The following is a 27,427-nucleotide window of genomic DNA, read 5'->3' as shown; positions in this document are numbered from 1 at the left end:
CTCTCACTACTACCGCTCAATATGAACCGAAAACAAAGGAGAAGAAACTTGACATAACCTTGGCGAAAAAAATGGAGTTGGGTTTCACACACAAAGCTTGGGAGAAATGGGCATCTCACAATATTGGGTCTTCTAGTAATTTCATGATGATCATCATCACTATATATAATTTTCCTTGAGCATTTTTAACTTGTCTAAAAATAGTTTTGATGCAGGTGAACCATTAAAAGTTGCTATGCTACTTAACTATGACCCAACTGGTCCTTCTCGACTGCTTTCAATCATGTAAGTAAACCTTATTACATTATTTGAACCTATTTTTGTGTTTGTCTTTCTTAAATGTTTAATTTTATGTTGGGCAGAGCAGAGCAACGAGGGATAATTGGAAAGCCTGTGGAGTTAGTCTCGTTTCTTGACTACGTTAAACGGAACAATCTTCCAGGGGAGTGTTTTGTTATTGGCTCTAATCAATGTAAGTCCAGTTGCATTGTTCTACATTCTTCCAGAGTCGATATTATACCACTTCAACTTACACTTATGTTTTTGTACAAAATAGTGGAGCAGTTAACATTACGGTATTTTTAAGAGTGTTGGGAAATCTCCTGCATTACAATGATTAGGAGTGTGGATGGAATGTGTTGTGAAAGTGTTCTACCTTGATAATGACTTTGTGTGGTTGGCTTGATGACAGATATGGTGACATCAATACATGAGAGCTTCTTTGTGCTAGGTGTGTGTAAATCAAAAAGCAAAAGCGGGGTGAAGGTGCTATTGTTATGCATACCGCTTTTTCTCTTGGTTGCTTTGTAAGACTTGACTTTGCCTCTGTAGAATTTGTGCTTTCTTTCTGAATTTTTTTAAATATCATTATTGATTTCCTCTTCATATCTGTTATGTAATTATAGGTATGAAGGATCAATCGGTTTCGATGACCCATGCAATGGTGGTCACTTGATCAGTTTGTGTGGCAGTTAAGTCGAAGAAATCTTTAAACATCAGTATGCTAGATTTACATGGTAAGCGTTGAGTGCAGACCATGAATTGAATTGGGATTTACCATTTTGATATTTCGCATTTCATGTATGTGTAATGCAGACCCCATTTGAGAAAAACAATATATTGTATAGTTGCAAAAGAGAAAAACAAAGTTTTCAATTTAGTCTCATGCCTTTTCTAACGTATAAAATCAAAGTTCACTGTCAATTTAGTCTCATCCCCTAACACAAAATCAAAGTTCACACACAAATCCCCCACACACATATCCTTATATCTATTTTTACTCCTACACTTGACAGTCACGCAGTGAAAAATAATAGAGATTGTCTGCTATGCCTTGTTTCCAGGTCAATTCCCATCTCATAAGTAATGTCTGCACAAATGCTCTCTTTGCTGGAAAGGTAATCGGCTTAATACAAGCGTACACAGTTTTGACCCTATCTCGGCCGAACCTTGAATTTGTTCTTCCAGTATTACTATTTTATCAGACTCATGGGTCGGAAGGCATCACATGTTGCTTTGGAGTGCACTCTTCAGTCACACCCAAATATGGTATGCTTCTTTTGTCTGAGATCATCTGTCATTGACAATTCTTGGTGTAACTGGTTCCACTTTTTTTAAGTGGCATGATAACCGTAAAATGAATAGTCTACCTACGAAATGAACGATGAATTCAATCCGTAAGTAAACTAAAACTAATCTTTTACTATCTCAATTATCAAAGCTTCTACTCTCGATGCGAATTGCACTAAGTGTAGTAGGAAGTTCGTTCCACTCCTAGTTCCCTAGCATGGATTGTCTTCTAAGTCTAAGAAATCAATCTTAAGTCAATGAAAGCTTTACGAAATGTTATGCTAACAAGACGCGTTAATTTAAATAACAAGATATAATATAAACTAAAGTTAATCTATGAAAGCTACGGGAATACGATTGTTTGACTCTAGATAAAGAAATAGAGGGGAATTAAATCCACCTCGAATCCAACTTAATAACCTAGTATAGATTGTCGTATCTCGATTCTTACGTTTTCACGGCAAGAATTTCGAGTCTAATCCCTAGTGTTCATGGCATTCCTACCGGATACTAACTAGCATGTGAGGTCGTCCACCCATTCTCATGGCGAAACACGACCTTCTAGAGTGGAATAGATTCTACAACCAATTCTATACTAACCACTAAGTTTTCATCAAGGCTTCATCAACCCTCTAAATGGAGGTTTTAGCCTTGAGTCATCAAACTAACATTTTCCATTGAATCTAAACTAAACATAATGTAAGAAATTGAGATTTACTTAATTGAACAATAATGAATCTAATTTAATGGCTGGAATGGAATAAGAACAAGAATTTAAATTAGATCTAGAATGGAAATGACAAGAACGAAAATTGAATAATAACTATTTTATTTATCTAATCAATCAAGAACAATCATTCAAGAATTTAATCTAAAACAAGAATTGTAATGGAACTAAAACTTAATTAATTAATTAAAACAGATCTAGAATTCTATATATTAATTTAGGTCTAACTAGCTACCATTAACAAAGAGCTAAGCTTTTGTTTTTATACACCCAGATCCAAAAATCGTGCATGGGCTTGGAGCCATGTTTTGGGCCAGAGAATCAGGCCCAAAACCCAATTCTTTCGGTCCAAAAAGGCCTCTTCAGCTGCAGTTCGCTTCAACAGACTTTTGGTCCACTTCTGCTCCTTTGATTGGGTCAAGGCTTAGACCATTGGAAAGCTCTTTCCGAGCCGGTCGTTTTGACATAAGGTAGGCCCAATTCTGAGGTCTGAGTCTAAAGATATGGTCTTCGGAAGTTCTGTTGACTTTGTGCAGACTGTTTTACTGCGTGGACTTTGACTTTTCATCTTTTGACCAGGCTTTACAAAGGCTTCGTCTTCTTGAATCTTGGCCTTTAATCACCGAACTCCTTAGTAACCAACCATTGCTCCTTTATCTCATCAAAGTGGCACATTCCTGCACATAATTGACTTTGAAGCCCGAAATACATAAAAACACGTGTCGGTATTAACTCTTTACTTATTACTCACATAATTGGTCTAAAAGTATGACTGCTAAGGGGTTAAAACTACAGTTTTGGGCTCTTATCAAACCACCCCCAAACAGCATTTTGCTTGTCCTCAAGCAAAGATGAGAAATTAGAATAAGTGACCAAAAATGAGTTCTAACTACTCTCGTTTGAGTGCGATTGCATTGACCATATGCAACAAGGCTTTAAACCACTAGGAATTCCCTAGTGGACGAAGTTATAGCCTCGTGAGAGTTTTCCAGTGAAGGTACTCACAAACTTCATCTATACTACAACGACTAAGAAATAAAACTATTGTTTTCTCGTTCATGTCTCAACTATCTATACATCTCACTAGCAAAATACATAAGAATAACCCGGTCAAATAACCCTAAGCTAATATATGCATAATAATCAATCATTTAAAATAAACATATAACAATGAGTAATACTATGAAATGTAATAGCGGGTCCGTTTCTGAAAACTTCGGAATAAGCGTCCTTAAGTAGGTCCTCACATAAATGTCAAGACAAAAACCACTCGATTTTTCCACTCAAGTTTATTTGCTCCAAAGTCGCAGTGGGCACACTTTACCTTACAATCTCAATGACAACAAGGAAGCCGGAGTCGATCAAACACATCTGCCACTTACTATCACACTAACCTATTCCTAATTGAGCTAGAGGTCTTTATTAGGTGTTGCAGGGATTAGGAGATGGTTTAAGAAGGAAGGAAATGGATATTCAAAAAGGACAAGTCTGAGATAATAGAGTCTTCATATTATGTAACTAGAGAAACCTTGTTATTTACTTTTGCTTCTACACTTTGTTTCCATCCTTAGCCATATTTTTTCTTTTTCTTTTCTTTGGCTTTTGACTCCCTTTATTCTATTTTTGGAGTTTTGATTTATTTCTATTTTTTTCTTTTTCTTTGGATGGAAACTTCTTTTCTTTATTTCCTGAAGCAACTAACTAATTTTTGTTTACACAGGTTTTTCTCTTTTTCTTTCTTCCTCATTCTATTCTCAGACTTATTCTAAAATGGGTAGGTTGATTTATTCTTTTTTTTTTTTTTTTTGTTTTTGTTTTTGTAACAGGGTAAAGGAATTGTGGTTTATGGAAGGCTAAAGGAAGGCTCAGAGGGGCGACTAGCGGAAAATAATTCATAGGTTTGAATTTATGGCTATATCGATCCAAAGAGGGCCTAAATTCTCGCTTAGGATATGGCATAGTGATCAAGCAAGTGGACGTGTGATTTCTCTATCCGGATTTTACTTCTCCCTTGTGTCATTTCTCGAATGTTTCGCTCATATAAGGCTTTAGGCTATATTCTCACAGGATTTGTAGAATAAGTACTCTAGCCTAGATTTCAGAAACTTATTGCTAACAATCATAGATACTCATGTAATATATTTATAGATAGATGCAAAGATTATTACCTACATCTTAACCTAAGTTTCTAACAATTATTCTGATGCAAAAGCTATGTGAGACTTCTAAATTCTTAAGAGCATAGAGAAAGAAAACAATACCAATATTCCTAAGTGTATAGCATACTTTTTTATTTATATTTTTGAATTTTTGAAATTTTAACTAGAAAACAAGTGCATATTATACATATCTATATCCTAACAGATGTCTTAATTACACGTGTTTCTATGCCCCCCCAAACAAGAAGCATGCTTTGTTCTCAAAGCATTTAAATAAAGAGGGTAGGAAAAATACCATTGAAGCGCGTGAAATTCAGGAACATCTGCAAAACAAAGTTAAAACATACAAATATAGTAATAAAAAAACGACGAACTCTATAAAGAGTTCCACCCATTATGGGGTTAACAATTAAATTGCTTGGGACATAAGCGGACACTAACTTAACTAAAAACTTACCCGCACCCCCCCAAATTTACTCGTCATCCTCCTCTTACTATAAGAGGTTCTTTCGCGATCCCCGCCATGCCATAACAACTTGCCACGCCTTCCGCGTGTATCATCAACTAGTGCTAACCTCTCTAGTGTTACTTGGTGCGATGGGGTGTAAGGGGCAACCAAATGTGGTTGCACCTGCCATCCCGCCAAGTCATGGCTCGGAATGATCTTACCATTATCGATTGGTGGGTCTCATGGTTTCGACCCTTTCCCAATCTCTATGCGTAATGAGAATATGGGTAGGCAAAGCGCGCATAATGCGGCAAACCAAGACAGGCATAAGAAGGTACTTATGCCTCAAGGTATGGCCTCGCGCCGAGTAGCAACTAAAACTTCGGGGAATGTCATACCGACGACGTCCCTCCGGCTAAAGCAAGGAAAAACGTCACCAGCGATATTATTGGCGTATAAACCGCCGTTCCCTAGAATGTTCATCATGATGAACAACATGGTTGTGCCTACATTCAGCGATAGGCTACTTTCGGGCGATGTTATATTGGTCTTGGTCCATGATATTTAAAGACCCTCCCCATAATACTCATGGAAATAGGCATATTCATATAGGTATGAGTTATCTGTCATATATCCCCACGTGTGCATAGGGTCAGGTAATGGCAACCCCGAAACCAAAGCTATCAATTGCTTACTGAATTTCATAGTCGTGCCATCAATAGCAAGGGAAAATTTTTGTTCTCCTTATTGGGTACAATGAAAAGTAATATTATTATAGAAGAATTCAGTTAGCTTAGGTGAAAAAGAATCGTCATCACTCACCAGAAGATGCCGCCATCCTAACTGCACGATCCTCTCGCGGAACGATGCTCCATAGGTATCGGTTCCCATCAAGTCTTCAAATGACTGTTCGGGAATCACTATAGGAGGTGTCATCTCAAAACTACTCTGTAGAACAGCTGCGAAAACCTGAAGAAACCTCTCGAAAATCGGAATTTCCTGCGGCTTACGGGAGGAGGGCGCTTCATTATAGATAGCGCGAGTCCAGCTCTTAGGTTTTGGAATTAGGTGTTTGAGCGCCGGCGCTCTTGAGTTTTTTTTTCGATTTACAGTGTTTTAGGGGCGAAGTCGCCTTTCTGCTTGAAGCTGGCGCTCTCCGAACAAAATTCGACAAAAGTGTAAAGCGCGAAAGCCTCCTGCAGAAGCGGCAGGCCAGAAGTAAGTTCGAAAACGGAGTTTACAAGAAAAACAAGCTGAAAAAGCTTGGAGTGAAAGGTGAGAGATGATTGTGGGGTGTAGTGTGGGTTGTGAGTGTAGAATGATGGAAGTTTAAATAGGTTCTGGGTTTCCAAAACGAATCGGCAAGTTGCCAAATTGTTTTAAGGCAATTTCCGAAATAGAAATCACCAAACCCGAAAACGGAAACTAACCATAGTTTTGATTTCCTAACAACCCTGGTATCTTTTAAACTTGGTTTAGAATAGTAACTTCTAAACTCTCCTACATATCATGCTACCACTACAAAAAATCATAGATATGCCGATATCGGCCTAATTTTCAACTTTGACTCCAAGACAACCTTACGAAAGATGATCAAAATAAATTATATTAAAATAATATGAAATCCAAGCAATCTAAAACAAACAACTTAATATTTAAATCTAACTACTGAAATAAAATTCCACTAACAAAACAATAAAAACAATGAAATAACAGGACACAACTGATGGTGAACACCTAGGCGTGTGAAGAAGATGGTCCCTGAGATGGAGACTGGTTCTGTGGTGAAGGATGGCTTGAGCCATCTGGCCTGCGGCGACGACGCTCATGCCTCTCAGACTCAGCTGAGACAGACTCATCCACGAAAGTGGCATACGTAGCATCTCTATCCCGAACAATACGTGCTTTCCATCTCGGTCTTGAGTAATCGCATAATTGGGCTTGGTGATTCTCGTGGATAATCTCCAAGTTAGACAAGATATCTTCCCTCCCTTTTCGAGCATTTCAACTCTCGTCCGAAAGTTCGTTTGCTTATTTCAATTACAATTTGTCTATGTCGGATATCTTCACGAGATACGATAACCGCGATCGCAAAACCAATTTGGCATTATCATTCGTTCTAAATTAGAAGTTTGACTATCGAAATTATCCTCAACCAACCATGTCATGTCTTCCCTTTATTATCCGAATCAACTTCATCCTCTACGGACAACGGCCAAGTCTTTTTTGATGCATTCCTTATAAATACTTGCATTAGAATGCAATTTGATCTTAATAGGAGCAGATTTAGTGACGACTCTAAATGAGAGCATAATCTTAGTGATCAATACGGAAGAGGCCATGCTCTTTCCCACTCCTCTAATCACATTCAAAATTACATCGAGGATGCAGAAATTACACTCATTCGTTTGCAAAATCCGAGAGAACGCGTCATTAATCAAGTCCGATGTCGCCGACTTTGTCTTTCCCGAGGGCGTTCCTACCAATCCACCGAAAGCTGACCCGGTTGATTGGTTCTCGTGGTCGCCGCTTAACGCGAATGAGATATCGTATTGTATTCACCCTCTATGACCGTTATCTTTCATCAAAGCAGAATTGCAGATATCGATTCCTGAATGGTCGATCTAGGTTGGTTCTGGCGTGATTCCTAATAGCTCGGCCAACAACCGTCTCGTTACTTCCTCCCTCGTTCCTCGCTATCCTAATGAAAATCCTATTTCCTCCAATTCTCGTTTTCTTATAAAACTGTTCTACCAAATCATAGTGATAGAACTCCTCCATCAAATACCACAGTCTGTTCCAATCCCTCTTAATCATATTGGCGCCATAAAATGGTGCGAAATGGTCGGCCTCAAACGCGTGTGCTCGTGACATTCTTCGTCAGAAAGCCATTGAAGTTTCAACCGATTTGGGGTTTGTAGATGGAGGTGGATGCAAGTTTGATGAAAAACAACGAAAACAATGGTGGTGGCGGTGGTGGTTCACGGTGGCAGGTTTGAAAACTTGAATTGGTGGGTGTTTTCTTGGTGGAAACGGTTGGAGATTGTGTTGGTGTTTCACAAAGGGCGTGGGTGGTGTTTCTATTTTGATGTATTCTATTTTTATTTTTATTTATTTATTTTTGAATTTTTTGGTTGCTAGGGTTTTAATTAGTGAAAGTCGGTTTGAGAAGATGAAGTCGCGATTAAGTTTTGGAGGATGGCGCTGGCGCTACCAGTAGGAGCTGAGTTGGCCCAAAGCCCAATCGATTTTTCGACTTTTAAATCGATTTTTAAGCATAACTTCAAACTAAATTTCCCCTTAGTTATCGGTCCGATTTTTGCGAATGAGATATGGAAATGATCAGGAGAGAATTTCCAATCCAATGATCCATAAACTACTCTATTCCGACCGTGGGTGACATATAAGATAGTGGAAAACGCCTTGAAGTGCGTGCATGACGTAAGTTATGCGAACAAATGAACACTAAATTAGATGACGTCAACCCCAATGAACTATACTAATGGACCTAAGCAACACAAATAGAAAGTTCGAGCAATCCGGATGGAAAGACTGAGTTCCCACCCCCAAACAAATTTTTAAACACAAAATTTGTTTTAACATGGGTCGTTTAAAGTCAGATTCCCAAGACTTGTTGGATTGCTAGTTCTATGGGTTTAGATATATATCTATATCTAAAAATGAAAACAATTATTATTATTATTATTATTATTATTATTATTATTATTTATTTATTTATTTATTTATTTATTTTTTGAATAATAAGCAAAAACATTAAGCAAATAAAGACATAATTCACACCATAGAGAAACATGACTCAAAATCCGAGAAAACATGCAAGAGTGGAAAACGTGAAATATGTGAACCGTGGACTTAGGATCCGGTACTTACAGCCACACACTCCATAGGGAGGGCCCGGTTACCTTAATTGTGCACTTACCATTAAATGGAAGTGAAAGGAAGTACACCAATGACAAAGGTCATTCCTCATATATAGGGTCCTGTAAAAGGACTTCCTCTATATCAGGGGACAGAAGTTCGTTAAAATGTTTTAATCGTTGACCGTTAACTTGAAAGGTACTTGTTGTCCTTGGGATTTACCAAGGTAATTGCCCGTAAGGGGTGACTTCAAGAAACTTAAAAAGGACCGGACCAACGGGTTTTAGTTTCCACAGGAAAATATGTAGATGGGAGTTGTAAAGCAAAACCTTTTGTCCGACCACAAACTCTTTGCAAGATATGCTTATCATGAACACGCTTTCATGTTAGCTTTATAATCCTTCAGCGAGATCATAAGAATCGCCACGGATTTCTTCAAGCTCATTTAATTGTAACTCATGGTTTGACACCCGCCTCATCAAGATTGTAGTTAAGGCTTTTTATAGCCCACGAGCCACGGTGCTCTAATTCAACGGCAAATGACATGGTTTCCCAAATACAAGTCTAAAGGGAGACATACCTATAGGTGTTTTGAAAGCAGTTCTATACATCGCCCATAAGGCATCCGATAGACGCTTCGACCAGTCTTTCCTATCGGGGTTTCATCTGTTGTTTCTAAAATCTTTTTGATTTCCCTATTAGAAACTTCTACTTGGCCGCTAGTTTGTGGATGATAAGGAGTTGCTACTTTGTGTGTAACTCTATACTTTTTCACTAGGGATGCAACAACTCTGTTGCAAAATGTGTTCCACCATCACTAATGATGGCTTTAGGAATGCCAAACCCGGCGAAAAATATATTCTTTAATAAAAAATACAACGGTCTTATGGTCATTGCTACGGCAAGCTAGGGCCTCTATCCATTTAGACACGTAGTCCACGACAACTAGAATATAAATATAACCGTGGGAAATAGGGAAAGGGCCCATGAAATCAATACCCCAAACATCAAAAATTTCTACTATCAAGATTGGATTTAATGGCATCATATTACGCTTCGTGATTCGTCCCAAGTTGTTGGCAACGAATACACGTCTTGCAATGCACTTGGGCATCCTTAAAAAGGGGTAGGCCAATAAAATCCACATTGAAGAACTTTAGCGGCTATTTTCATTCCACTAAAGTGGCCACCACACTCTTTGTCATGGCGAACGATAGAACTTCATTATATTCCCACCGGGAATGCAACGACGAATAAATCCGATCCGCACAATACTTAAAAAGGTAGGGCTCATCCCAAGAGTATAACTTGACTCGCCAAGAACTTCTTACGTTCATTTCTTGTCCAATTATAAGGCATAACATCAGCCGCTAAATAATTTACGATGTCCGCATACCATGGTGATGAAAAATAGCATACGATGCTCATCGGGAAAAGAGTCCCGTATGGACTCGAGAATCACTACTATCGCCATTTGTAAGTCTAGATAAGTGGTCGGCAACTACGTTTTCGACCCCTCTTTGTCCTTTTTATTTCTAATGTGAACTCTTGCGGAGAAAGAATCCATCGGATTAATCTCTCTTAGCATCCTTCTTTGCAAGAAGGTACCTAAAGGCAATGCATGGTCCGTGTAAACTAAAGTTTTAGAACCAGCCAAATAAGGACTAAACTTATCTAAAGCGTAAATGACAAATTTAAAGAATTCTTTTTCAGTAGTTGAATAATTCCGTTGAGCATCGTTTAATGTTTTACTAGCATAATAAATAACAGTGGACTTATTATCTAGTTTACGTCCCAAGACACCAACCTGCATAGTCACTAGCATCACACATGAGTTCGAAGGTTTAGACCAATCGAGGTCAGTATAATAGGTGCGATGGTTAGGGCGGCTTTTAAGGTTTCAAAAGCCTGTTTTACGATTAAAATTAAAATCAAAGATTGCATCCTTCAAAAGCAGGTTAGTTAAAGGCCTAGCTATTTTTCGAAAAATCTTTAATGAAACGCCTATAAAACCCTGCATGGCCTAGAAAGGCTCTAATCTCACGGTCGTCCAACCCGGGTTTAGGTAGGTCGCTATCTTATCTAGTTTGGCTTTATCTACTTCGATGCCATCACTAGATACAATATGACCTAGTACTATGCCCTTTTGACCATGAAATGACACTTTTCCCAATTTAAAACGAGGCTCTTTTCTTCACACCGTGTCAAGACCTTAGACAGGTTAGACAAACATTCTGTAAAGGAGTCTCCATAGATAGAAAAATCATCCATGAACACTTCCATAAAGCGCTCTACCATGTCACTAAATATATGAAGCATACATCGCTGGAAGGTACCAGGGGCATTACAAAGGCCAAAAGGCATTCGTTTATAGGCATATGTTCCGGGGGACATGTGAAGGTTGTCTTTTCTTGGTCATCAATATCAATAATAATCTGAAAATAGCCAGAGTAGCCATCTAGAAAACAATAAAAGGCATGACCAGCCTAGACGTTCTAGCATCCGATCTATAAATGGTAAGGGGAAAGTGATCCTTTCATGTCATAGCATTTAAACGCCCTCAGAATCAATACTGATTCTCCATTTCCTAGGACCTTGAGTGACAACATAGTCACCCTTCCCGTTACGCACCATGGTAACTCCCCGATTTCTTAGGAACTACATGAATGGGACTTACCCATTCGCTACTCGGAGATTGGGTATATAATACCCGCGATCGAAAGTAATCGCAAGACTTCTTCCCTAACCACCTCTTTCATGGCGGGGTTCAAGCGACGAGGGTTCGTGAGAAGTCTTCGCGTTATCCTCCAAATGGATATGATGAGTGCAAACATTAGGGTCAATTCCTTAATGTCGGCTAGGGACCAACCAATCGCAGACCGATGTTCCCTAATCACCCTTATTAAACATGTCTCTTCATCCTTAGTTAACAGAGAAGATATAATTATCGGGTGACTATCATCGGATCAAGTTGAATATATTTTAACTCGGGGAAGAGGTTTAAGCAGCGGTGTGGACGGAATGTCCATTGATGTTTCATAAGTGTCCTTATCTTTAGCGTAATGAAGACTTGCTTAGGTAGCAAGTCTTCGTAATCGATATGGAGCAACCGGCGGGTCTACAATTGGTGTGGACTCCGGATGGTGTTGACTTCCTCTAAGTAGGAGTCATTTACAAAATCTGAAGTTCCAAAAGAAAGGAATTTGTACATATTGTTTTCAGAAACGTGTTGTTAAAATAATCTTGAGCTAAACTCTCGATCATGCTAACCTCCCCATCTACGACGAATCCGTAACTGCTTTCATCATTTTAAAAACATTTACCTCGACGGAAAGATGGCCAAAGATAAGGACATCTTTCCATCGCGACAATTTATAAAGCGCATTGGCGGTTGCCAAGAAGGGGCGCCCTAAAATGATCGGTGCAGAGTCATTAGCGACTTTCGTATCGAGGATAACAAAAAATCTGCGGGGATAGTAGAAATCACGAACCTTAACAAGCACGTTTTCCACTACACCTTTTGGATACTTAATTGACTTTTCCGCTAATTGCAACGCGTTATTTTTGTAGGTTGCATTTCCTGTAGAACCTATTTGTTTATACAAGTAATACGGGGTAAAGTTAACACTTCGCCCCGTGTCTAATAAGGCGTCGCCGTGGTGTGGGAATCTCCTAAGGTGCATTTTACAAGATGGGATCTACCGGGGTCCTTGTACTTAACAATTCCATTATTTTCGGATAAAGTTGGGAACCTGCTTCGGTTAAAAAGCGTCTTTAGGTATGTTGGTCTTACACCTAGTAGTGCACAACTCTTTAAGAAACTTAGCGTGGTTAGGTAGCTTTTTAATAGCTTCGAGAAAAGGAAGGTTTTATCGTTAGATTCTTGAAAACGTTCCTAATTTCCTCAAAGTTTGTATCCCCGGTTTAGCATGGCTAATTTTTGAGGAAACGGTGGTTTAAATCTATATTTCACATATGGCTCTACTTGTCGTGTAACCTTGGCTTTCAGTTTTTTTGGTTGTGATTTAACCGGGTACCTCTACCGTGGTAGGCTCCTCGGTTCTATTGCGGTATCTAGTTCGATATCTGGTGTAGGGAGTACTGATGGGGTAACTATAGGCGCAGTTACTTTGTTATCAACCACTCTTCCAGAACGGAGAGTGGTGATGGCATTTAGGTCACCTACGATTGTAGTTTCCGTACTAGAATTACCGTTTACCTCAAAGGCTGTGTTTGCTGTTTTAGGGTTTGGTATTGCTTGTCCGAAAACACCTTTTGGTTGGGCTTTTCGCTTGGGCTAACCGTTGTATGCCCCGATTTATGGATTGTAAAATCTGTTGGTTTGATTGAGTCATTGTCGGAAAAGTTGTTGGGTAACTTGTATAAAGGCGTCGATCTGATCCGGTTATGTAGGTGTAGTAGTCACGGGTGGTGTGGACTGAACTATCTCTCGTTGATTATTTATGGGTGGGTTGTGATAGTTATTATTATTAACCTAACGATACCTCTATTGGTATTATAATTATTATAATTATTCTCGACCTTGTGCTTGACCTTGTCGTGGTTAAGCTTTGGTTGTTATAATTATTATAATTCCCTTGACCTTGTCCTTGTCCTTGTCCTTGCCTAGGTGGAGCTTGGTTATAATTGTTTGCTTGCCTAACGCTTTTGATTATTGTACCACAGGTGTTACTTGTTGATTATTTCTCCAACCGAAGTTGGGATGTTGTCTCAAAGGGCGTTAGGAATAGGATAGTTATTAATAGAGTAAACATTATCTTGTTCTGGTGGTTGTTGTTCATAAGCTAGAGGACAATAATCGTCAGGGTGCTCTGGACTCAAACGGAAATTACATGGGTTGGAGTTTACATTCATGACGGGGATAGGCTTTTGTTGAGTAGAAATAGCCTCTACTTTTTTAGTTAGAGATTCGATTAGATTTTTAAGTTCTGGATCGGTTTTCTTCTCAAACATACCGGCGGCCTTGACTGTTGAAGGAGAATTAGCTGAGCGGGGGATATCATCACTACTCCCCCAATTATTATTTCGTTTAGTTTGGTCTTCTAAAAATTTGTAAGCCTCCGAGGCTCCTTTACTTAGGAAACTACCCCCATTCATTATGTCAAGGACTTCTTTGTGGTGGTGTAGAAGACCTTTGAAAAGGCACAAAACTAACGTGTCTTTAAGCTAAGTTATGATGTGGACACTCTATAAGGAGATCGGTGAAACGATTCCATGCCTCGAAAAATGATTCATGAGGATTCCGCCGAAAAAATGAATCTTGGAAAGCATTTCATCCGTCTTTAGGGGTGGGTAAAATGTTCCATAAACAAATGAACAAGTTTAGCCCACGAGTCCATTGAAATTAGGCGCTTTGGGCAGCTTAACCAAGACGCCTTTATCAGCTAATGTGAAAGGGAATACCCTCGGTTTAATTTGTTCCGCACCTACCGTAGGATGATGGAATGTTGTAAGGACTTGTTCAATCCCACGCGTGTCTTTGATAAGGTTTTTCATGGTCTAACCCATGAAAAACGGGTAACAAATTAAATATGTTTGGGGATTCAAAATCCCCAATCGGGTCTGCTAGAACGATGCACGATTTAGGGCTATCGCCAAGGCTTTGTAGAAGTCGGAGAGAGGAGTCTCTTTTCTTCCCCATTATGTCGGGGTGGTGTATGTGAAATAGTAGCTAGAGGTGTAGTGTGTGGTATACTAGATAGACTTGTTTGTTGCCGTGTAATTACGTTTGTTGTTTTTGTTCGACCAGACCTTAATCTCATGCAAGACTAAGTTGAGCTTAACTAAACATGCAACACTCCAAACAATTCGATATACTAGTAGAAAACCTCTAACCGGAAATCACGAGGTATGGAAGAAAGGAATACCTGATAAGCGTCCTTGCTTCGCTTATGAATAGCGTCTTGTGTAATGGCGTGTTCGGTGTATATAAAGAGATTAGGACACCGAAAAATATGAAAGATCAAAGTTTGAATCAAAACTGTGGAAATCCGAAATTTTAACATCATGCGGCCATTCAGATAGCATAGAAGCCTGTCGCTCGAGAGTAATTGTCAAATTACGGTGTTTTTCGCGCCCAAAATGGTCGGCGCTTCGATGTAAATTCAATTCTGTGTTTGAGCGAAGGTTGGTCGGTGGCTATGGCGCTGCGCTGCGATGGTAGACAAAATTCCAAGAACTTAGCGGGTCGCTCTCTCCTTGGCGCGCTCCGTATTTTTTCGTGGAATTTGTCAAAGCTGAAATGGGCAACCACTACGATGAAACAAACAAGGGTGGGTGGGTTTAATGGGACTTAAAATGACTACTTCTACTATGAAAACAATGCTAAAGTGTAACTAAGATGGCAGCGGCGCCATTTGATAACCGTAAAATGAATAGTCTACCTACGAAATGAACGATGAATTCAATCCGTAAGTAAACTAAAACTAATCTTTTACTATCTCAATTATCAAAGCTTCTACTCTCGATGCGAATTGCACTAAGTGGAGTAGGAAGTTCGTTCCACTCCTAGTTTCCTAGCATGGATTGTCTTCTAAGTCTAAGAAATCAGTCTTAAGTCAATGAGAGCTTTACTTAAAATGTTATGCTAACAAGACGCCAGCGTTAATTTAAATAACAAGATATAATATAAACTAAAGTTAATCTATGAAAGCTACGGAATACGATTGTTTGACTCTAGATAAAGAAATAGAGGGGAATTAAATCCACCTCGAATCCAACTTAATAACCTAGTATAGATTGTCGTATCTCGATTCTTACGTTTTCACGGCAAGAATTTCGAGTCTAATCCCTAGTGTTCATGGCATTCCTACCGGATACTAACTAGCATGTGAGGTCGTCCACCCATTCTCATGGCGAAACACGACCTTCTAGAGTGGAATAGATTCTACAACCAATTCTATACTAACCGCTAAGTTTTCATCAAGGCTTCATCAACCCCTCTAATGGAGGTTTTAGCCTTAAGTCATCAAACTAAAATTTTCCATTGAATCTAAACTAAACATAATGTAAGAAATTGAGATTTACTTAATTGAACAATAATGAATCTAATTTAATGGCTGGAATGGAATAAGAACAAGAATTTAAATTAGATCTAGAATGGAAATGACAAGAACGAAATTGAATAATAACTATTTTATTTATCTAATCAATCAAGAACAATCATTCAAGAATTTAATCTAAAACAAGAATTGTAATGGAACTAAAACTTAATTAATTAATTAAAACAGATCTAGAATTCTATATATTAATTTAGGTCTAACTAGCTACCATTAACAAAGAGCTAAGCTTTTGTTTTTATACATCCAGATCCAAAAATCGTGCATGGGCTTGGAGCCATGTTTTGGGCCAGAGAATCAGGCCCAAAACCCAATTCTTTCGGTCCAAAAAGGCCTCTTCAGCTACAGTTCGCTTCAACAGACTTTTCGTCCACTTCTGCTCCTCTGATTGGGTCAAGGCTTCGACCATTGGAAAGCTCTTTCCGAGCCGGTCGTTTTGACATAAGGTAGGCCCATCTGAGGTCTGAGTCTAAAGATATGGTCTTCGGAAGTTCTCATTGACTTTGTGCTTTGTCAAGCTTTACGCCAAGCGTGGACTTTGACTTTTCATCTTTTAACCAGGCTTTACAAAGGCTTCGTCTTCTTGAATCTTGGCCTTTAATCACCGAACTCCTTAGTAACCAACCATTGCTCCTTTTATCTCATCAAAGTGGCACATTCCCGCATTATAATTGACTTTGAAGCCCGAAATACATAAAACACGTAATCGAAGATTAACTCTTACTTATTACTCACATAATTGGTCTAAAAGTATGACTGCTAAGGGGTTAAAACTACAGTTTTGGGATCTTATCATGGCACTTGATTTGTTGTACTTATTCCTCAGGTTATCCTTGGGGAGGAGATTGCTTCATCTAAGCTCACTTTGTTTGATCTGACGAAACAAATTTGTGATGCGCTCAAAACCAGAGCAGAACAAGGTCTGAAATCAAGGCTCTGTTTATTTACTATACTTTGTTAGTTATTGAAACTTTGACTTTCTAAATAACTAATTGATCCTCACATATAGATCAAGTTATATTCAATTATAGTTTATCCAATTTCTAAATAACTAATTGAAACAATATTATAGTAGAATCCAATTATAATCCCTTATACTTTATCTGGATATGTGGCAATGGTTTATAACTTTTGGTGATTAGAATTACCTATTAATTTCAAAAAATAAAGAAGTGCAGCTCAAAGCCTCAAACGGTGATAAACAGAACCTTATAAGGGTAGAGGCTACATCTGAAACAGTGTAAAGGTGACACTTAAACATCAAAATGGGGACACATATTTTTTTAGAATTGGCAATTTTTATGCACACTGATTATGTTAGAAATCAAAGGATTTAAATCCATCAGTTATGCTATGATTTAAAATAATCGCAAAGAGAAGGTCGTATATGAAGACATTGTGGTATTGTTTTTATTCTGTTGTCTTGAACTTTTCATTATTAATGAACTTATCACTTTTATATGATTTTGCTAACAGACAAGAATCATGGAGTCATCCTTTTGCCTGAGGGGATAATTGAAAGCATTCCTGAAGTGTACGCACTCTTACAGGTAACTTACATGATTTCTTAATGAGTACACCCATCGAATCTGTCATTGTAGCTCTTATTGGCATCTATCCATAAGAATGAATTTGCTCTTTTTAGTTTCAAACATAGTTAAAAAGTTACTAATTTGAGGTGATGCTTTGGTTACCGTAATCACCTATCTAGGAAATTCATGGCTTGCACAGACAAGGTGTTTCTATCGACAACATTTCCTCTCTCTCTCTCTCTCTCTCTCTCTCTCTCTGTTTGAGTCTTCCCGCTAATGCTTGCTTAATGATATTCATCTGAATCAATATTTTATGTTGTCCAAATTCCTTTCATCCCGAATCGATGATTCCGCATTTATCACAATGATGAGGCGGCTTGGTGCTTTTTGAGAAAAGGATTTTATCATTTATCATGACTTACTCTTGGTTTCTATTTCAGATTGAGACGTAAAAACTTCTAGCTCATTTGGTGGAGAGACAGAAATGAACAAGCTTGGTAGGTTCTTTTGGCATAGTTTTGTTTTCTTGGAAGATTTTTATATTGGTTTTGCTCTTCAGTATTTTGGTTCACAAAGTTCTTATTTCAATGCTTTGCTTTGTTTATTTGTATTTTGAAATTCATAGTTTGACCTTAACCTTAGTGGTTAGTCACATGGATGCCGTGATCTCTTCTTTAGCTACTTGAATTTTGGGAAGTACCTTCCTTGAATTCTTTCCTTAAGAAAACTTTTTTAGTCTTTTTCAAAAGTTGTGCTCAATTCTTTCTGAAGAAATTTTAGTTTTTTCTTGGTAGTTCCGGAAAAAATGGTTTTGTCTTGATATATCCATATAAGGAGATATATCCATATAAGGAGAATCTTACAAGGCTAACAATTTGAGTAGGGAAGAATAATGTATTTGAGGATTTGAAATTCATATCCTAGCTTTAGTAATGTGAAATCGTCTTATATTGCGATATTAATCCCTTTTCTCGTTTGTCCATTTTGGCCTTTTATGGTGATTGTTCACTGCCATCAGGATTTATACTTATTCTGTTGCGAGCATAAAATTTGTCTTCTGTGAGCAATACAATTAATAGAAGGAATGGTTCCTAAGGATGGGCAGCCTTGAAAATGTTGCTCCTGTTAATGGTCTGTTCTACTAGCTATGTTTTACCTTGATTTTTTTTTGATGATGTGTACAGAAAGAAGGGACGTACAAGGGAAAGAAGTTCAAGGCTATCTGCCACTTCTTTGGTTATCAGGCTCGAGGGTCTTTGCCATCAAAATTTGATTGTGATTATGCCTATGTATTATTACTTTCAACATTGTTTATTGTATTCTTGTATTCACTCTTGTATTCATTGTTTATTGTAGGTTTAGCTAGTCTCGCTACAAAATATGAGAATTTTTTTTTTATTAGCAACCCATCAGCAACGGTTTATAACCGTTACAAACGAATTTTAAATTATTTTTTTTAAATTAACTAACAATTTTGCAACGGTTGCAAACCGTTGGTAAAATTTTAACAAATTACCAACGCTTAAAAAGCGTTTGTGAAATAAAAAACCGTTGCAAAAGTTTTAAATTTGTGTACGAAATAGTTATAATAAGCGTTAGAAAGTTCTGTTTGCAACGGTTAATAACCGTTGGAAATTTCTGTTTGCAACGCTTTTTAAGCGTTGCAAATATTTCCAACACTTTACCCACGCCATATTTGCAACACTTAAAAAGCGTTGCGAAAATTATTAGTAACGCTTTTTTGCCGTTGCAAATAGGCTGTTATGGTGTAATGTTTAGAAAGTAGTCCATGATTTCTATCTTTGGAAGTAGTAATGCGTCTTGGTGATAATGATGGAAACTGTGATAATTAATGATTTTTGAATTTGTTTATCAGTGGGAGAAAAAGTTTATTTGTATCTATGAGAAAATTATATCACCATTGGTTATGCTATGTTAATGTTTGTGGGTACCGTTTCTAAAAACCTTCACGAGACTAAACTCGTCCACTAGGGGTAACCTAGGGGTTTAAAAGGCTTGTTACACATGCTAAGTGTAATCGTGATTCCTACGAAAGTGAGTTAGGATTTTTGTTTTTGCTATTAGTTTAGTTTTAGCTTTGCTTGAGGACTAGCAAAATGTAAGTTTGGAGGTATTTGATAAACATGTAAATGCTATATTATTATTCCTAATTTTATATTAGTTAGTCTAATTAATTGATTACTTTTATATAATAAAGTGTGTTTCCGGTGAATTTGCAGAAAATAGGTCTAATATATTAAAATGACGTAAAGGTTGCAGCATTGGTGTCAAGGTTAGAACTCGAGTAAATGTGGTTGTGCAACTGCATACTTATATATCATAATCTTGAAGTGGCATGGTGTGCTGGCTTTGGGAGTTTGGTGGCGTGAAATATATATTAGATGGTTTGGGGTCAAAATATTCAAGATTGGGCTTAAAGCATTAGGAAGTGAAGAAGTAAAGCCCAAGGAAGTTTGGATGAGCACGTGACCAGCAAGGGTATGGACCAAGTCATAAGCTCAAAGTCACATGACTAAAGACTAAAGAAGGTGTAGATTTGTTTGATTAGAATCATTAGACTATGGACCGAATATTGATCCAAAGTGACCCATGACCAAGAACTAAGGACCGGCCCATGTGCACCCAATTAAACATAAGCACACACTACTACCTAACTTACCGACTGGACCACTTGATCAGAACGTTCTATTCCTTCGTCTCTCACTCCTGAGCGATGAATGAAAAAACCCATCCCTCAAGTTTCGGTGATCGAACCCCCGAACCAATCGAGCACTACACATCCTACCATTCTTCCATACATCCACTTTCACTTGATCAACACTCTCTATTCTCAATTGCACTAAAACCCAACAGAAAACAAAAGACCGACTTCCACTCAAATTTGATCGAAACCGAAACGTTCACGACGAAATCAGAAGTTTTCTAGTTCCATTCCAAATCAAACACTGCCCTCAACCAAAACCTCTATATATACAAGAAAAAACCAAAGAGAGCTGGACAACACAGAAGAACATATATCTTTGGAGAGCGCAAATTGGAGCCGAGAGCAGCAGACGAAGTGGAGAAGAAGATATCAAAGCGGGATTACGGTTTTGTCGATGATTTATTCTTCTTATATTTTCGTATTGCAAATTATCATGTCTAGATAAATTCCAAGCTAGGGCTTAGATGAAGCCCTAGACTTGCGTAGGTTTTCTATGTTTAATTGGGTTATTGTTCTTTGACTTAAGTTTTACAGTAAATAATTAATTGAATTCTCTGATTTCTGTAGAAATTCTATCATTGATTATATCCTTCATGTTTAATCCATGTCTAGACTAGTCAATTGTTGGATTAAGTTTTTGTTGATATCGAAGCATCGGTTCTAAAGTTTATTTAAACCTGTGAGAAGTTGTACTGTAAAAAGACAATTTTTGCTAGGGGTTTATATCTGTTTGCTGAAATTCAATTAATACGATTTGTTAGAATTGTTTAAGAATTACACGCTCACATCTTCGAGCAAGCAAGGGTTACCTTTCCCTCATGCTACTCGTATTAAAAAGAGAACTTTAAAATTAATTAAACTAAGATAATCTACAACGGTCTAGGGTGGATTCGAATGCCTTAGTGTTTTCTTCATTGATAGTTAATCCATATTTATATTGCTTTCGTAGTTAATAGTTTAATTGCATTGCTTAGTCAATAGTTAAATTAAATCATACATCAAAAAAATCCGGTAGAATTAGTTAAGTATAATTTTAACACTCGTTTGTTCGAAGTAGCAATCCCTGTGGGATCGATCCGTTTGCCAAAACTATTTTCTACGATAGCTGTGCGCTTGCGGTTTAACTAGGGTTAGATTGGTCTAATTAATTTAGACCGACTAATTGCCTACCATGTTCTGTTCTTCTGCTTTGCCTATGCTAGCACTTTTCCAAGAGTTCAAAGGAAGAATTAGAGATGTTCATATTGCCAAGATGAAAGAAACTCCTTTTGGCAACCTTTTTTTTATGGTTTTTGTTGAAGGAAAGGTGGATAAAAATAAAGTTAGAAAATTGTTAGGCAGTTGGTGCAAGGAGAAGCATAAGTTCAAGATTGGAAATAAGTTAGTGCCCTTAGCTCCATCTGACGTAGCTGTAATATACCAAAGAAAGAAGATCATGAAATGATGTGCTGCGATTTATTGGTGGATCACTTTGGGATACTAATTTTGTTTGAATTATGGACATAAATCTTTGATCTTTCATGTAATGTCAGTTTGTCTTTGAATTCCGGATGAAACTTTTGGATACTATCTTTGAATTCTGGATGTAATGCAAGAAATGAGCCTGATTAGTTTGTCAGTTTGTCAAATTTTCATAGCTACGCCAGAAAATAGTTTATTAGAATTCATATTTGCATATGTAAATTTACATTTCATAGCCTGTGTCACTAGTCAGATGACAGGAAAAAAACGTATGTGAAAATCAATGTGTACATGTAAATTCATATTTACATATGAAAATTAATATTTTCATATCTGTATTCATATTTATATAACCTGTGTCACCTGTCAGATGTCAGAAAAAACGTTTATGAAATTTCATATTTGCATATGTAAATTTGTATTCACATATGTAAATTCATATTTGCATATGCCAATTCATATTTTCATATGTAAATTCATATTTCCATAACCCGCGTCACTTGGTTAGAACTCAAATGTCAAAAAGCACGTCTATAAAAATTCAGTGACTGTAAATATAGTTTTACAAAATGTGTCTATATAATATCAAAATATAAAATCCAAACAAGAAAAAAAAATGAAAGTTCATCGACATCCAACATAAGAAGAAAAAAGAAAAAAGAACACTATTCAATAAATTGAATCGTTGAATCAATGAATCGGTGCAGAGCATGTCGTAGGAGTGGAGCCCACTCTTGGATTGCGGTGGTCATAGCAAAGACGTTTGATTTTCTTCCTACCTCTTGCATCATCCGTGGTGTGCTTCCGTTTCTTGTCTGGTCACACACTAACATATTTTATATATTCAGTTTCACAAGTATTAGTATGTTAACACTCAAAGTTTACAACAATTTAGAAGTTATAACATAGGAATTATGGATATTTCAACAAACTAGCTAGTAAAACTCTTCATTTTCTCTGTATAACGATTTACAGCCAGTATCAACATAATGTATACCTTATGAATTTGACATTGTGAATTTGTGACACATCAATCATCATTGAAAAGAAAATATTATAGAGATATTGCTCAACTAAACATTACAATTTAGTTTGTTTCTTACTCAAGAACATGTCAAAACTCAACCATCAATGACAAATAGGGCACTGTACTAGCCCATTTTCGTTCCACTGAGCACATTGTTCCTTCTTATCCACGATCAACACCTTACAACTTCATCCACATTCCAAACATGGAACAAACCTAGATCCTCCACAGCCCTCACAGACACCACTCCTAGGTTCCCTACTCCTTGCCAACCGCGTTGAGTAGTTTATTGAGTCTACCCAATTCATTCAGCTCAATTGCCTCATCCACACCTCCTATGTACCTCCCTTTAATAAACAACTTATGGACACTTACCCTTTCACCCAACATCTCCCTCAACTCATTCAAGAACTGACCATGCAGTTGAACTTTGAATGATGGGGGAGAGAGAAAGAGAAGATGGGGGAGAGAGAAAGAGAAGGAGGAGGGAAAGTGTTAACACTAATTGAGAAGGCAACAAATTCAATATCACCAGAAGTTGACCCACGTCTTTTAAAAGCAATCAAATCTGTGGTTTGTTATTCTCATGACTCAGAAATCTAACATTTTCCTTGTATAATAACAAACAAAGCAAAGATCCCATCTCTATACTATTTCCATTTCCATTTCCATCCATCCATGACTACTAGTGGCTTCAAGAAAACACCAGTTCGACGTCAATCTTCATACAATTCACTCTACTTAAACCCCTTAACAAACAATGAACTCAAACACACTAGAACCACCAGTGACATAACTAACCGTAAAACATTAGCCCAACAACTTTTTGACAATCCAAATAATAAAGAAAATCTACTACCACCCAACTTAAAACAACAATCTACTGTTTTAACCAAAAGTAAAAACAGTAATGTACTAGTTCCACTTAGTGAGAGGAACATTGATAATAAATATTTTCCCATTACTCCATTGAGTGTTAAGAGTAAGCTATTGAAGTCATCTTCATTGCAGTTATGTATGTAACTGAATGAATGAACTTCGAAGTTTTGGGTTGAAGGATTGGGATAGTTTTGAGTCTGACAAGTCGAGTCAGGTGAATGTTTGGGATCATTCGGATTCTGAAGCTGCACCGGCTTCTTCGCCATTGTTGCCGGTAAAAAATATTGCAAACAAACCCAAAAATGAACGAGTGGTCTGGCTGAAAAGAGAAAGGGTAAAAAAGGAAATAAATTTTGTTTCGAAATAAAAAATAGACCGAGATTCATTAGTTTCACAAAAACAGGGAGTTTATTTAATGGGGGGGGGGGGGGGGTTAAAAATAGGGGGGTTAAATGGGTTGGGCCACCATAAGGGAGGTTTAGCATAACATGCTAAGAAGGAGGGGTGTGATCCCCATTTCTTGGATGTATCTCTTATGTGGGGATATATTAGATTGGGGCATTCGCAAATATTGTGGATGTATCGAGATATATCGACAAATATCTCAAAATATCGCCCAACTCTGTGTGGGTATTGCTAATTGTAAATATCGTGGATATATCACACCACAAATATCACAAAATATCGACAAAATCATCTATATTTACTTTGAATGTGGTCATACTTTTAATATGAACTACTCTCTAATGCTCAAAAACACTAACTAACTTATTTGTACATATTTAGGATGGTTATATGTCGTTATAAAGTCATATTTGAAATTTTAAATATTTAAAAAGTCACACAAATTACTATAATGGTTGTAACGCCTCAGTATTTAAGAAATATTATAAGGCGTTAATAGGACTACGTTCAATTTTAATTAATTAAAATCAATGATAAATCATCATTTTTTTTTATAAAATCCGGCAGAGTCTCCTTTGTATTTTCGACATTTAAAACATTTAAAACACGTAAATCCTATTATAACCTGAAAATCAAAAGAATACAATTCTCATTGATTCAACAGTTCCAAAATATGTATATATATGCTCCACTACTCCACTTTAACAAAAAAATACATATTATCTCTACTACTAGTATATCTATAATGATCGTGGCCTCTTAAATTCATCCGGGACTTTTTCTGACACATAATACCCTTGATGAATAATAAAATCAGATGCCTAGCTATTTATTAATGAGGACTATTTTGTCTTTTTATGTGTTTATAAATTTTCAGTACCGATATTGTCCTTAAATAAAATAATTGCTTAACACCTTTAAATAGGGCCAATCAGTCTTTTCATGTGGCAATATATTAGAAAACCAAATCCACGCAAATCTCAATTGTACGCACTATAAATGCCATTTAATTAACAATAATTAATTGGGTTATTTAATAAGAGGTTAAGAAAAGGAAAAGTCTAATTAGAGAATAGGAACCGATTCTTTTCCCTTCTCTCCCATCTCTTCTGTTTCACATAATTTTTTTTTTTTTCTACTACTCTCATTCTATTGCAAACTATATTTTTGTCTTCCAAAGCATGTGTTCCCATTCACTTTCGAGAAAATGGCGGACGCGTCGAAGCAATAACCGGAGCGATAAGATTTTTTTTTTATAAACTCTTTATTTCGAAAATAAATTTAGTCGAAACAAACTAACCCATTCGGTTCGGGCATTTGTGGAGATTCATACAATTATCCCATTACCAAGGAATGTTTGGAAGTTTGCAAAAATGGATTTGTTTACAACTTATATAGCAATGCTTTGCAATTTGACGATGAAGACAGTAGTTAAAAGCGTTGTTAATTGGTTTGATATCCGACTCTACTTCTCTGTATTTGTATTAGTGGAAGGCATGTATGATGTATCGAATCATGGTGTAAATCTGTTTGATCTTTGCCCTTTACTATAATTTGCTTTTCACGTTACGTTCAAAGGCGTTATTCTTTCATTGCTTTTTGTTTATTCCGGAGACTTAAGGCGGTGAATGAGTTTTATGAGTCCTTTATGCTTGCCTCAAGTATCAAAGTTCTTGGACCCTTTGAATCCTCCATGGAAGCAATGGGTTGAAACATTGGATGGAAACACAAGCATTCCAGATGAAGAGCTTGAAGAAGTCATTAGGGCGGCTTGGAAAACATGGAAATTGTATGGGGGCTTTCAAACTTTCTCTCGGTGTAAGTCTTTGTAAGGATTGTTTCATGTATAGGGTAGTATGCTCAGGAAATTGAATGCTTGTACACTTTTTTTAAGTATTTTGATAAGGACAAGAACGGGTAATCTTTTCCCCCCATTCTTCCAAAAGAAGCCACTCTTTTTATCTTACTACTAATGCTCTTTTATCTTGGTTATTTAGATATATCACAATGGATGACCGAACAAGCCCTCATGAAGTATAATATGGGTGGCGCTAAAACAATACAAGAAATCATTCTTTGAAGTTGACCTGCACAATGTAAGTTTGCCTATTATCTTACGATATATAGTTTTATCCCTTAAAAGAATTTCTAGACATTGTGTCCCAGAAGGGATATATATAGTTTAGTGCTCAAAAAGGCTAGGTTGATTTCAGGCTTGACTTGATGCTATCTCCTTTTAAGTGCTAATTGTGTGAACTCTATTATACCGAATGTTATTCTAGCTATATTTTGGGCTTCTCGACAATTATTCATGTAGCTAGGATGAACCCGAGACCAACTTATTCCTATAGTGGGCACTGCAGTGGCTCAAGAGCTATAGAATTTCGAAAAAGATTATGTCATTTTGGTGCAGCACGCATGTCAAGTATGTTTAATGCACAAGGTGAACCAAATCACTATCTGAATTTTGAGCATGGTTCAAATGGTTCTTCAAAGAATCAAAGGAAGTTGTATCGTTTGAGTCATTATTTCATGAAAAAACATGGTTGTTTGTATTACACGCTTGTCCATTTCCACTTTGTTCCGCGGGATGGGCTTAATAAATTATGATGAGTTTGTAGCAATGATGAGGAAAGGAAACCCCGACTTGGTGACAAACAGCGGCGGAAATAGGTTTGATCCATTGCAATTTGCATCTTCTTTTTTTTGGGGTCAAAAGTCTATAGCTCCTTATTATTGTTGCAGTTGTGAGATCACACATGCACTTTCATCGGCTTAGCATTGAGCTTTTCGGGTACATGGTTTTAGAAATGATACACGCCAAAATGAAGATCTTGTAGTAATGGCTTCATATCATTTCTTTTCGTGAGCACTTAAAGTTATTTGTTTCTATGTGATAAGTGTTAGACCTTTTAGAATGGACATGCTTAGCATCATTAGTGAAGATGATCCCCGGACACCCTTAATTGTAGAACCTAAGATGTTTGCCCATCATGTTATTTTTATTGATACTCTTACATTGCCTTCGTACCTTTGGCTCTATAGTGTCTATACACTTGGTACCTTGTACTTGTGGCTTATGGTTCAATCCTGATGTGAAATGGTATATTGTGTCTAATGGTACTTATTCTGAATCACTTTGCGAGGTGCCTATCATTATGCATGACAAGAACTTAACAAGCTAGAGCATGGAGCCGTTTTCGGTCGTGCGAAACCGAAAAGCAATCTATTCCGATTACAACGGCATGGCAATTGAATGAGAGAATGTACTTATATTTTTCCATGTTTTGATCCCTCTACTTGTTTTGACCTTGCAAATGTTAATGGTCCGCTTTATATAGGTATGGGGAGCTACGAGGTCTCAACAAACAAGAAACCGATGGATATGGAAAATAGCAAGTTCATGAGTGGCGCCAGAGCTATGATATTCCTCCCCCTAATGGCGAGAGCCTCAAATGTGTGCTAAAAAGGTTGCTTATTTTACGAGCATGTAAAGATGTTTACTATCTTCTTTCCAGAAATTTAGTTTCCTGTTAT

At 37.2% G+C, this 27,427-nt stretch overlaps 1 protein-coding gene and 1 long non-coding RNA gene across 2 annotated transcripts; both read left to right on the top strand.

Annotated features, from left to right (window-relative positions):
* On the top strand, nt 1-911 carry LOC147474328 (uncharacterized). Its single transcript, XM_086583523.1, has 5 exons — nt 1-135; nt 216-285; nt 363-472; nt 692-765; nt 906-911. Exons 1-5 carry the CDS (start codon nt 72-74, stop codon nt 909-911), a joined length of 324 nt encoding a protein of 107 aa, XP_086439649.1. The 5' UTR covers nt 1-71.
* A 13-nt stretch (nt 912-924) lies between these two features.
* On the top strand, nt 925-16,782 carry LOC147474327 (uncharacterized). Its single transcript, XR_015207179.1, has 4 exons — nt 925-1,016; nt 1,344-1,397; nt 1,468-1,548; nt 16,688-16,782. It is a non-coding gene; the product is annotated as an uncharacterized LOC147474327 (long non-coding RNA).
* Nucleotides 16,783-27,427: the final 10,645 nt, after the last annotated feature.

This window comes from Coptis chinensis, chromosome 9 (assembly GCF_015680905.1).
Source record: "Coptis chinensis isolate HL-2020 chromosome 9, ASM1568090v1, whole genome shotgun sequence".
In the NCBI taxonomy this organism is placed as follows: domain Eukaryota; kingdom Viridiplantae; phylum Streptophyta; class Magnoliopsida; order Ranunculales; family Ranunculaceae; genus Coptis; species Coptis chinensis.
Note: the sequence above shows the minus strand (reverse complement) of the source record. Positions and strands in the feature narration are given on the sequence as shown.

Bases quoted from the DNA above. Each gene is read 5' to 3' on its own strand.
- LOC147474328 (XM_086583523.1), top strand. From the start codon at position 72: ATGGAGTTGGGTTTCACACACAAAGCTTGGGAGAAATGGGCATCTCAC. The intron at 136-215 runs GTAATTTCATGA...GTTTTGATGCAG, and splicing joins TCACAATATTGGGTCTTCTA to GTGAACCATTAAAAGTTGCT. The intron at 286-362 runs GTAAGTAAACCT...TATGTTGGGCAG, and splicing joins TCTCGACTGCTTTCAATCAT to AGCAGAGCAACGAGGGATAA.